Source organism: Callospermophilus lateralis, chromosome 10 (assembly GCF_048772815.1).
Source record: "Callospermophilus lateralis isolate mCalLat2 chromosome 10, mCalLat2.hap1, whole genome shotgun sequence".
NCBI lineage: Eukaryota > Metazoa > Chordata > Mammalia > Rodentia > Sciuridae > Callospermophilus > Callospermophilus lateralis.
Window position 1 is genome coordinate 69,549,184 of NC_135314.1, and position 13,330 is coordinate 69,562,513.

A 13,330-nucleotide genomic window follows, 5' to 3' on the forward strand; every position below is an offset into this window, starting at 1 on the left:
AGGTTAGAATTTAAATCAGAGAAATTTCTCTTATGATATATATTTTCTTTCCTATAATTTACTATGTTAAGTAAACATCTAACACTTAGATATCTTTATTTCTTTTCTATGTTACTGATAAGTCTTAAAAACACTACTCTAAACAATTCTATTAATCAGATATTCATCTCAGAATATACATTTCCTGCTGGGTATGGTGGCACATACCTGTAATCCTAGCTACTCAATAGGATCACAAGTTCTTAAGCCAGCCTCAGCAATTTAGTGAGACCCTGTCTTAAAAAGTAAAGTAAAATAAAATAAAACAGGGGGGATGTAGCTCAGTGGCTAAGTGCCCCTGGATTCAATCCTTAGTATCAAACAATAAAGATTTCCTTTCTCTTTCACTCAAAGAATTAACTCATTTCTGAATTTGAGTCACACAATCGCTTAGGTAATTAGCTGCCATATGAATTACAAAATGTTAGGACAGAAAGGATTTAATTATTCCTCTGATCTAAGCCCCTCTTCTCATTTTACAGATGAACTGAGGACCAGAAAGGGAAGTGACACTGGTCTTCCCCAGCACTTAATAATCCCCCTTTAGCAGTTATCACAAGACATCAATATTTGTTTATTGTATATCTCCTCCCAGGATTTCTATTTACTGCATTTCCCCCAACACTATGCACAACATAGATATTCAACAAGTATTTAATGAATGAACTTATGAAAGTTGACAAGAGCTCTTCTAAATCCCAGATTGATGTGTTGTCTCCCTACTTTCCCGAATGATGAAGTCAGGTTGTGTAGGGAAAATAGTTCCTTTTCATGTTAAAGGAAAAAATACAAAAAAGTTTCTGTCCATTTGATCTCTTTGCTTTTTGCTACCAAACCCAAATAAAATCTACTTCTTTCACATATTTTTTATGGTTTGTTTTCTGACTACTAAATAATGCAAATTTATTGTAAAACTCTGAAAAAAAGAAAACAAAAAAGATTCCTACCCAATGTTACTTTCCAAATATAAATACTGTTAAAATTCTGTATATATTCTTCAAGTTGAGGATATAGGTAATTTTTACATAAAATAGGATATTATACTACAGTTAGAATGTTCTTTTATAATCTTAATAATAATTTTCCTGAATTCTAAATCTTTTTCAGTTTAATTTTAATAGTTGCAATAGTGATCAAATTAGATGCTTAAATTCTATGGAAATAGTTGCCAGCCAACTAGATTATGCTCCTAAAAAAAAGTTTCTTGCTAAATCTCATCATTAAACATTGGGGGAGATGTGTTTCTTTAGCAGTATCATAGGCCATTAAGCAGGAGCAAACATTTGAAAATTTACTTGTCACTTTGGGATTTTTTAAAGAGTAATGGTCACCTTTTCCCAAGCACCATGGAGAAGGTACAGAATCGTTATTTATAATCTGCCACCCAAGGTTTGGCTGTAATGCTTGACCCACTTATTGCCACTTGATTATTTGGCATGTTGTGCCAAATGTCCAACCAAAGAAACACAAACTCCACTAAAAAGAAAGCCAATAAATTCTGAAATTAGTATCCACAAAAGTTTGGGAATATTTGATCAAAATGTCTCTTCACAATTTAGGAATTAAAAAATATCAACACTTTCCTGGCTTAGTAAGAAATCATTTGTGTTTGGATCCTGAATACTTGGCAAATAATCAAAATGTGTTTTAAAACCAAGCTGTAATTTAATGAAAAGCATAAAGTATCTTCATAAAACTTTACTAAACTAGGTTATGCATGTGACAGAAATCTAGAAAAGGTACTTGGAATGAAATGTCATTTACAGCAACTACACACATAAAGCCTACATAACATATTATATGCATGGGTTGCTTAACACCAGGGTTTTGTTCTGAGAACTGCATCATTCAGACTATGTCACTGTACACACATCACAACACAGAATAAGATAGGCTTCACTATCATTAGGCAATAGAATTGTATGGGGTCACCATTTGTATATGCAATCCATCACTGAATGCAGTGTCATTACATCATTATACAGTGTGTGACTGCATTCTTGTTTCAAATTCTATGAAGCATGAGAAACAGTTACCATTTATGCAGAAATAAATTGCCCTATGGCTTACAGTTCATATTAACAGTAAGTAAAAAATTTAACATTCTTTTAAGTGTCATTTATAGATTGCATTTGCTTACATAATAAATCAAGCCAAAGTTTAAAAGTTAAATGATATCCTTTGAAAATCTTCAGGATGGATGGTCTTAAATAAATAAAATTTCCTATTTGAATGGAAGATTTAGATGCAAGTAATTATCAAGGTATCTGTAACCCCACACATGAAAGAAGTCTATGCATGTTCATGCTCACCAAGCATTAGACAGAGCAGATGCACAATGAGTATCTGGTTGCCCGACTTGATTTTTGGCATGTGTGTGAATATGAAGAATCTCAGGGACTGAAACAGATAGTACAACAAAAGCTGTCCAATGGGTAACTGAGCAGGAATAGAATCACTAAAACTGTGCACTTTAATCTAGTAAATCATGCACTCTTAAAATTGAGCTATTTTTACTATAAAGCATTGTGGATTTAACATGTATCTTCAATATAGTATAAAGGAAACAGAACAAAATTTAAACAGAAGAAAATTTAGGAGTCAAGAGAATGGGATCCTCCTAAGCTATGTTACCTGACCTGTGTACCTGACTTGTTTACTTGACTCTAGTCCACAGAAGAATAGAAGCAGCAAATCAGAATGGACCAAGAGTAGAGACAAGAAAAAAGGAGAAGGTTGTAAAAGGAAGAAACAATGTCAGCAGCAGGAGGAGACAGAGAGATACGACAGAGAAACTACAGCACAGTAGTTTATCTAAAACAAATTATGGCAAATAGCTCTAAAATTTATGCTGAAGGCATCCATTCAATGCAGTAATTTATATGTTTAGCTATGATTCTAAAATTACAAAATATATCTTTATTGAAAAGGCAGAAATTTCTATCTAAAATCTCAAAATGTAAAAATGGTTTAATGGAAATTGCAAATATGCAGGATTCATTCTTGAGCACTTCATAAATAAGGTATACAATAAAAGTGTGTTTATTTGTGCATATAGTAATAATATGTGCTTGATAAACAATTCGGAATCCTATGTATAAGAAAAGGATAGAATATTTCCACAAAGGGCTTCTATTTGGATAACAGCATTAGTCAAAGAGTCCCAGACCTTATGAAATGTATAAAATATTGTGTTGTACTATGTTGCCTTGCTGTTTGCATTTAAAATACTTTAAACTATCTATTTTTGCTAAGTGGGGTATTCTTTTTATGGAAAAAACACCAATTCTTCAACATCCATTCCTATGCTAGAAAAGGCTTACTTCCTAAATGTAACAGAATATACAGAGTTAAAGAAGAGGAAAGAAAATATACTAAATGAGCAGTGGTTTAATAAAATAAGTGTGTGGGGTGGGGGTGGGGAGGACAGAGAAGCTGTCTCTAGAAATAATCCCTGAAATAATCCATAGAACCACTAGGTGATGCTATATGCCCAAAAATAAAACAGCTAAAGGGATTTTTTTTAATCACGTAACTTCCCTTAAATTCAATCCTTCCTTTGATTTAGCTATAATTCTAAATAAACCAAGGAAGGAAAATGATTAGTATAATTAAGAATTATGAGGTAGCAGTATCGTTTCCACAAGAGCAATTTAGATAGTGAAAATTACAGGCAAAGAAAAGTGATCCAGCTTTCCAATATGAAACAAGATCAAGCCAGTTATGCACTGTAAGTGGCTTGGGAAGTAAGAATTATCTGGGGCCCATTCCTACTTTGCAGGGCACAAGACCACAGTGTCACAATGCTTGGTACTGTGGCAAACACAAGTCAATTAAAAAGGCATGTACGTATTGTAGCTCAGCCATATAGTCCTCCTCTTGCCAACTCAAACGTTTATTTATTACTCACTCATTGAATAAATATACAAAGATGACTGCTTTTAAGAAGTTTAAATTCCACTTGATTCCAGCATATGCTGGGGAATAAAATAAGGACTATGGAACTGTGCTAAAGAGTTGTCCTTGAACTGTCAGGTGGAATCTTTTACACCCAAACTGTCTTTTCTCCTGAAAGACACTCCCTGTTCTTGTCCAAGCCTTCTCTCAAATTCCCTCCTTCAGCTTTAACTCACTTGAATTCAAGTGCAAGGGTCAGCTGCATTATATAAATGCATAATGATGAAATATCACGGGCCTATGGGAAAACAAACAGCATTTACAGTTGGAAGGAGTTAAGTAGTATCTCACATACATCTAGAAGGAAAGCCAGAATTTCTCTCACAAGAAGCATACATATAATGTAGTAATAGCTAGGAAAATATGGAAGTAAATATGCACTATGTTTTGAAACAGTGACTATCTCAGAGTGATTAAAGAGTAAGATGCCATAGAAATATAGAGGGAAAGGAATCAGACTGACAAAAACTGGAATTACTGTGTTAAGAAGTATGGAATATTAGGCTGAATGAAATGGGAGACTTGCAAGACTTTAAGTGGGAGAACAGCATGAGGAGAGATGTGTAGGTAGGTAATTATGTCAGTGGTGTGCAGGATGACCTTGGCTGGGGAATGATTGGAGGCAGTAGACCAGTTAGAAGGTAAAGGAAATAAAGCAGCAGAGATGTGGGATCCCAATTAAGTCAGAGAAAGTATCTGCCAGTCCTTAATAATTGTCCAGAAGGTTGTCAGGTAACTGTTAACAGTTAAAAGTGAAAGAGCAAACTTGAAAGGAGAAAGGCTTCGTCAGGTACACAGAGCATCTTTCATGAGAAAAAACAATTTGGGGATAGAGGATTCCACCTGAGAGGTCAAACAACAACAACAACAACAACAAAAAAACCCTGCATCATGATGCACTGCCCTTGGCTACCTGACAACAGCAGTATATACTGCATCCTGAATAGGTACTAGGGTCCAGTGGGAAGCACAACCAAACAGCACTATAGAGATGAATGCACCAAATTGGATTGTACACTGAGTCACCTGAGTAAAAAGAATAAGACCCTGGTTTTACTCAGGGAATCAGAAATATCATAGTGTTGATTTCACTCCATGGGAAAAGTTTTATCATTATAGTCTGTGTGGCAGAACACTAGTATGTGAAGCCCAGACAAGCTCCTGGACAGTTCTACAAAAGAAAGAGGTTGAGCTCACTGGCTTGATGGGCAGTTCCAGTTAAAAAGGGTAATGAATAGTAAACATAGAGAGGGGAGGCCTTTAGACATTTAGGAAGAGAAAAGGTTCAGAGCTCTCATTTCCTTTTCAATGTTAAATTTAAATACAGCTTTTTTTTTTTTTTTTTACAAAATGTGTTTAAAACCTATAAAATTGTAAAAAAGGAATAAAAGCTTTAATATAGGTTGAGCTAGGAGTTAAGAAGAGGGAAAATGTCATTCCATGGACTTAAGTAACCCAAAATAGTCAAATACAATACCTTATGGTAGGCACCTATCAAACGAACAAATTTGTACCAACAAATAGAAAATAATTCTCCTAATTTCACTGACATTAGAAATTATCAAAAAGTTGACACCTTTCAATTTTATCTAAGTAAGCATTTGTTTAAAATTTTAAAGAGTGTTGAAAAATGTGGATATAAGAATTAATTTACTTAACAAATATTAGAATAACTAAGTGTTCTATATCTCCGATATTGCCTATCTCATATAACGGAAATATGTGGGATTAAATTCTCGTATTATGAATTGCTTTTTCTATGATCTTGGAGAATGAGGACAAAAATAAACTGAAAGCATAGGGTTCTGGGGAAAATGAATTAAATAATCACTGTGAAGTGCTTGGTACACTAAACCTAGCCCTGAGAGCACCCATGAAATGCTCCTGCTCTGGCTGCTAGTAACTAAAGAGTTCAGAGCATGGGCCATCACAGAAGTGGCACAGTTTGGGTAGGTGGGGACTGAATCACAAAGGACCCAGTATACTACAGGAAGACTGTCTAGTTCTCCTGGGCTCAAATCTCAGTTCTGCCACTTAGTAGATGCATATCCATAACTTTCAATAAACACTTTTCATATCAATGTATGCAAAGACAGCACTCAATTTTACACTGTTCAATTCTCATATAACATGACCTTTCCCCACAGGGCTTTATAGGAGGCAAGCCCATCATCTGATGGAACCTTATCCACTAATTTGATGCTAATTCAGCTACTCTGCTTAAGTCATTACTTCCTAAATTAATTTCCCAGGTATTAAAAAGTTGTCTCCTTCTTAAGTACTTGATGATAAAGAGTAAATTACAACTGTAAATTCTTATAAAGTTTCAATGGACAAGTAAGGGTGTGTGAGTGTGTGTGTGTATGTGTGTGAGAGAGAGAGAGAGAGAGAGAGAGAGAGAGAGAGAGAGAGAGTGTGTGTGTGTGTGTGTGTGTACACGCACATGCATAAACTGTATATTACAACCTGTGGGAATAATGCCTAATATAATTCAAACTTTCAAGTCAAGTGTGAAATACCCAGAATAACTTAAGGTAATAATACTATACCTACAAAAATTCTTTCCAGGAAATACCTACCTTACAGGTTTTATTTAGTTAATCTTCATAGTAGTTTTGGGAGTTAAGGGCAAGCAGGTATTATAAGCTCCATTTCACAGAATGGAAAGCAAAGCAAAAACAGGCTTGATCAAAATTTTACTATCCTGTTTGTTCCAACAGAAAAAGCTAGTATTCCAAAATCACAGCCCTGAGGTCTGAGGCAGTTTGCAAACATTGGAAAGTCTGGCTTTAGTTATTCAACTGAGTAAATACTGATGTCTTCAAAACTTCACCATCAGTTATGATTATGCCACCTAACTTATCTTATTTTTCCAGTTTTTCCCAACCATTCTTCTTTCTAAGATGTCTTTCTGTTGTTCAATAAGGTTCAATGCCAATATCATTTTTTCTAACATTAGCCCACTATTTTAGTCAGCTTTTTCACTGCTGTGACTAAAAGACCTAATGAGAATAATTTTAGAGGAGGAAAAGTTTATTTGGGGGCTTATGGTTTCAGAGGCCTCAGGTTCATGGATAGTCGGGTCTCAAGGTGAGGCAGATCATCATGGTGGAAGAGCATGGGAAGCAACCCACATGATAGTCAGGAAGCAGAGAGAGAGACTCCAACTTGCCAGATACAAATATATACCCCAAAAGGCATACCCCAATGCCCCACCTCCTCCAGCCATACCCTACCTGCCTTCAGTTACCACTCAGTTAATCCCATCAGGTGATTGATTCATTGACTGGGGTAAAGCTCTCATAACCCAATCATTTCTTCTCCAAACCTTCTTGGATTGTCTCACATGAACTTTTGGTGGACACCTCACATTCTCGTTTATACGTTAGATGCTGAATAACTGCCCTTTCTATACCCTCTAAATTCTATCATTCCCTGTCTTATTTTAAAAAATGTAATTTAGTTTGCATTTTTATTAAGGTAACTAACAAATATAAGAGAATATTCTTAGTCTTAAAGGTCACTTCCAGCAATTCCAGATCAAATATTTCCATTTTATTTACTGTATTTTCATTAGCAGCCTCCCACCCTCCCTTTATAGTAGAGGTAGAACCTGGGCCTTGCCACTCAAGGTGAGTTGCATTCCCAGTGCTGTATTTTCACCTTTAGATAACTCCCTGACACGAAGCAAACTGTCTTCTTTTTAGGTCTTCTCAGTTCAATATGAACATTATTATTTTTATTTATTCTACTTGTCTTTTGCACACTTATTTTTTCTAAAAAGTATATATTCCTTTAAATTTCAGGGCATTCTAATGAGACTGCCTCTTATCTCCTCTGTAGCTCCCTCCTACCTATTTATCTGGATCTCATTATTTTCATTAAACAACTTTACTTGGTTTCTGACTAAATTTATATAACTGGAAACATTCCTTGCTATTTATTTCACTGCTATGTGTTTATTTTCTAATGAGACTGCTATGCTTATATTCTATATGGTGTTGTGGTTTAGATCTGAGGTGTTCCTCAAAAGCTCCTGTTAATGCAGAAATATTCAGAGACAAATGATAAGGTTATGAGATCTATAACGTAATCAGTCCATCTTAGTTTGAATGGACTAACTGGGTGGTGACTGTAGGCAGGTGGGGTATGACTGGAGGAGGTAGTCACTGAGAATGTGCCCTGGAAGGGTATATCTTCTCTATGCTTCCACCACTACCACCAAGTTTTCTGCTTTTGGCCCACCATGGGGAGAGTAGCTTCCCTTCACCATGGCTTTCTGCCACGACATGCTGCCTCATCTTGGGCCCAGAGCAATGAAGTTTGATGGCCATGAACTGGTATCTCTGATACCATGAGTAAAAATAAACTTTTCCTCTTTAAGTTATTCTTGTCAGTAAAGACTGACTTAGTCTACCATTTTGAGCCAGGAATCACTTTTCTTTATGTTTGTCTTGCTCAACATATCAATTTTTTAATTAATAAATTATATAAAAACATATGTTATTTCTAAAAATTTATCTCTAATAGTTTATGCATTCATTATACTACAGGTATAAAAAATATATATAACAAATTTAACAAATTATAGTAAATTATAAAGAAAATATGTGAAAAATAAAAGAAACTATAAATCAAAATTCACCCCTTTTATTTATTAGACACAAAGTTACCACAGCTGAGACTATAAAAGCCACCTCAACTTAGTAAAGAGGCACTAAAAAAATGTTGACCTAGTAAAGCCACAAATTGATTATGAAAGATTAAAATGAGGAAAAAGAGAAAATTCAAACATTACTATTATTTGCCTACTGATCTCTCTCAAGAAATTGAAATTTCTCTCCAAAAACTCTTAAGAGCATTAAGATAGGTCAAGCCAAACAAACAAACAAAAAAACACAATCTTTTAACTTAGGACTTTATTGTTTCAGTTAAAGTAAAAGTAAATCTATTACCTATTTTAATTTTATACTTTAAAAAGTCTGTTAAGAACTTTTTCTATGTGAGTAGGTCTCAGTTCAATGAACAAAAGAAAATTTCTACCCTTTAAGAATAATATTTTAAAATAGGATTGTTACATGGTATTTAAAAAAGCCATGATTAAACCATTCCTGTGGCAGGATTTTTGTAAATGTCAAATTTCAGTTATTTTTCTAAATGTCAAAAATAGGAAACTTTTGAATCTCTCATCTGGGTTAAGGTTCTATATTCCCACTAAATTTCTTAGAAAATTTTAAGTATACATTTACTATGTTTAGCTAATGTTTATCTGGCTGCATATATAAGTCCCTAAAGTTCTATTATATAATTGAATTATATAATTAAGACTTTGCACAGAAATCGAAAGACTAAGGGAAGTCTTCTGATATCTATGAAGTAAACTCTCAAACTAATGATATTTACAAAGATACCAGATTATATTTTTTTACTGCTTTATTGTTCTAATCTGTCAAGATTATTTTCACTAATAACCTACATATCTCTGAGGTGAGGGGTAGGGAATATGAAGACAGAGCTGTGTTTTTTAAGATCTACTTTTCCCCTTAGTTTGATAAGTCATTTAACTTTGCTTCTTTTTTAGCTTGAGAATTCTCAAAATGCTTCCACATCAGAGATAAAAGATCTACCACTGCATTACTTAAAGTGCTTTTTTAGATATTCTATGCTTTAAAAGGGAATAGGAGAACTTCTCACTGAAAAGACCCCACGAGGCACAACTCTAAGCAAAGGGTTTGGGTGAAGTATCCCTTTCTTTGACTATCATCCAGAAATTCTACAAATGTTGATTTATACTTGCACTAAAAAGTGAGGAAGAATGTTAAAATATGTTGGAATAAAAACTACCATTCTCAAATAATCTGTTAGGAGAGATGATGCTGACTTCCCAAAGCAAAGCACTCTTGGAAATCACGAGTGCAGCTGTGTTGAAAGGTCAAGTGTGTGTTGTTATTCCAACACTCATCTCTGAAACATGCTTGGGATACACTATACCTAAATGAGAGTTTACCTGATTTGCCATTAGGTAATACCATGTGGAGGCAAGTGAAATGATGCCTGACAATGTCACTGTGTTAGGAAGTACAAACATGCTGAAAATTGGGTTTGCAAAGGTACCAAGTAGCACAAATGTTTTTTTGTCCCCCCAGTTAAAGAATACAACAAATATATACATTTTTAATATACTAAATAGAACAGAATCAAAATAATTTAAACTGAACAGATAGTCAACAACTGTGGATCCCAAATATGAACTATAAATAACAATAGTCTCATATAAGCAGCCTATACAGTTGAATAGGCTTTCACTATAATCTATATAGCATTCTCAAAATTAAAAAAAAAATAAGTTAAAAGTATAGATCTGTGATAAAATTAAGGCGACTGGCTATTTTGCCCTATATATAGCTATTCTGGATGAGGACTGAAAATTTTTATCTCAAGAACCCAAGTGTTTTAAAATAACATGACCAGCAGGTTAATCTGACTGGCTTCTGTTAAGAGTATCTGGAAAATAAAAGATTCTACAAATGCAAACTATGTGTGGTAACTGTTACTATGTGCCCATCAAAATCACACCCATAAATGTCTAGCAAGAGAAGTCCAATAACTAGACTGTGAAACCAAGCTCACAAGGGTCTGTCCTTTTCCTTCTTAAAAATGAAACAATTCTGGAAAGCCATGTTGTCAGATTTTTAAAATAGATAATTCAGGTACTAGAGAGAAGGATAATTTCATATTTTTAACAATAATTTTTCTACTAGGAAGTCCAAATGAGAACATCAAAACAGCAGAAAAGTTCTGAAGAGAGTAAATGAATTGTAAGACACAATGTACATACACATGACATAGTCACCGCAAAGGCCAACTAATTATACATTGCATTTTTTACTTTTAGATTCACAGACCCGCAAAATCTCCACTAGACTTGTGTTTGTATCCTCTTGGTTTATTAACACCATTTCTGTTACTTTCAAATCACCAGATGCACAGACAGATCGTAGTAAAAACAATTATAAGTAAAGTTTGCTCATGAGCTGTAAGCAGTGAACTGCAGCAATAACAATGTGAACTGAATACAAATGTCTGTGTTCCTAAGCCCCAGCATGAGCAGGGTGGAAAGGAATGAGGGACTGGCTTACCTCTGGTGTGCCAAGAGCATGTTCTCCAGCTAACAGCAGCATGCTCAGGCCTCCCATTTGAGTAGGATCTAAATAAGTCAAAAACAAACAAACAATCACCTTCCAAGCAGGACCCATATATAGTACATAAGGAATCAATGAGAATATTAATAAATACAGAAATGCAACAGAACCACATAACTGTTATAAATAACTTTCAAAACTCTTTAACAATAACCTGGCATATATTTTCTTAGTGCTCACACTTTTGTGAGTCTTTTAAATACCACAATTGCCCCACCATTCCAGCATAGTTATTTTCTTTAGTAGCACAGCTACTTCGAACATGAATTATCTGTGAACCCAAGGCTTCTTTCTGTGCATGAAATTTTTTTTAAACAAAAAAGAGTACTTATTCTCATACCCCATTTGAATTAAATGTATGATATGTCAAGATCACTGTATTGTCATGAGCAACTAATAAAAAAAGGAAATAAACACATCCAACCATTTCCTCAAAAAAAAAAAGAGTACTTATGCTTGTCTTCCAAGATTTTTATTCTCAAATTGTTATTTCTGCCAGATGAAAGCAGGACTAATAAAAAGAACCAGGCTATCAGAAATAGAGAACAGAGACATTTTCAAAAATGGACCTTCAAAATCTTGTGAGCTTTTTTCAAATTATCTCTTTTTAAAACTTTCAAGATAAATTTAAAATAACTGATGCACAAATTCTTAGAAGTAGTTAGTCTGTTTCTCCAAATAACTTCAAGATTAAAAACTAATCTTTTTATTGTTACCAGTGATTTTTGACCCAAAAGATAGTAAGAAACATATATTTTTAAAGGTTCTCTTAAATGAATTAAGATTTGCTACTGCAACAAAAGAACACATGTAAAAATGCCTAGCTTACTTTCTCTCCTAGTACACACAGGTTCTCAATAAATGTATATTTTATTTTAAGAATCTCTCTCTACAATTAAAGATAAGGATCAGTCAAAATGTTGTCTGAAGACATTCAGTTGTTTCTTTATGGTTCAAGGTATGCCCTTTATTCAAACCTGTTTTGAGAACTCATGGAGTAAGTCTGATCATATATACAATTTGTTTAAAATTGCAAGCAGGTTACAAGGTACTTATGAGGTCACCAAAGGATCAAGTGTTCAAGAAAATATGTCATTGTTGAAAGACAGTCTTATAGAAAGACAGAGAAACAGAATACATAAGCAATCACAGGCTGATTTGATGAAACAAAGCTCAAGTGTAGTTTAAAAATTCCAATTTTAATCAAACACTACGTTTACATACTATTGTGACTGCTAAGATAGACACTAAAGCTAATTAAAATTTAAAAAAAAAAACAGAAGGGTAAAATGAATTTTGCAGAAAGTAAGTTTAGTTGGTTACTTTGAGAGTGAAATACTTTTGCAGCTGTCATCCTGGAGACCAGCAGGATTGGATGATAGCTTTCTAAAGATAAAAATGTGTTAGTTCAAATTTCAAAGTAAAATGGGAACATGATTACATGATAACTTATATACCAATGATAAGTTACAAGTTAGATAGCAATATGACTTCACAAGAAGTTAGCTATATGCATACTGAGATAGAGCAAGAAATTACCTTCATCCTTTATATCATTTACATTTATATAATTCAGAACTATTAAAATGTATTGGCATAAATAGCACACCTTCCTTTTATCAAGAGGGTTTGTACTGCATTAATTTCTAAATAACTTCTCCTTCCTGGAAAACATATACATGGGACAAATAAACCGAAAAATGTCATGTAAAAAACCAGAGCAAACAAAACAAAATGAAAGAGATTCACTGCTAAGGAAAAGTTATACTAGCCTTTAAATTCCCTCTCTATCCCCTAATTCAGATAGCCAAGAAGCATGTTTTAATTAAAGGCAATTTATTTATTTTTTTTTAATTTATTTTTAATATATATTTTTTAGTTTTCGGTGGACGCAACATCTTTGTTTGTATGTGGTGCTGAGGATGGAACCCGGGCCGCACGCATGCCAGGCGAGCGCGCTACTGCTTGAGCCACATCCCCAGCCCAATTAAAGGCAATTTAATTCACTTCATCTTGTTGGAAACATCAGACTAATGTTACCCATTAAATGGAAGCTGAATAGAACTCCTGCCATGGATTTTCAATATCCAACACGCGCGATTAATTACATATACAACGAGATAAATGCCAGG

General features: G+C 34.1%; 1 protein-coding gene across 7 annotated transcripts in view; it reads right to left on the bottom strand.

Moving 5' to 3' along the window:
* The window catches only part of Bbx (BBX high mobility group box domain containing), a 266,094-nt gene that overhangs the window by 60,460 nt on the left and 192,304 nt on the right, over window positions 1-13,330 (bottom strand). For all 7 annotated transcript variants that reach the window (XM_076867650.2, XM_076867649.2, XM_076867648.2 and 4 more), the window contains one exon: window positions 11,136-11,203. In XM_076867650.2, coding sequence (XP_076723765.1) covers window positions 11,136-11,203 — 68 coding nt within the window. The remainder of the gene's footprint in view (window positions 1-11,135; window positions 11,204-13,330) is intronic.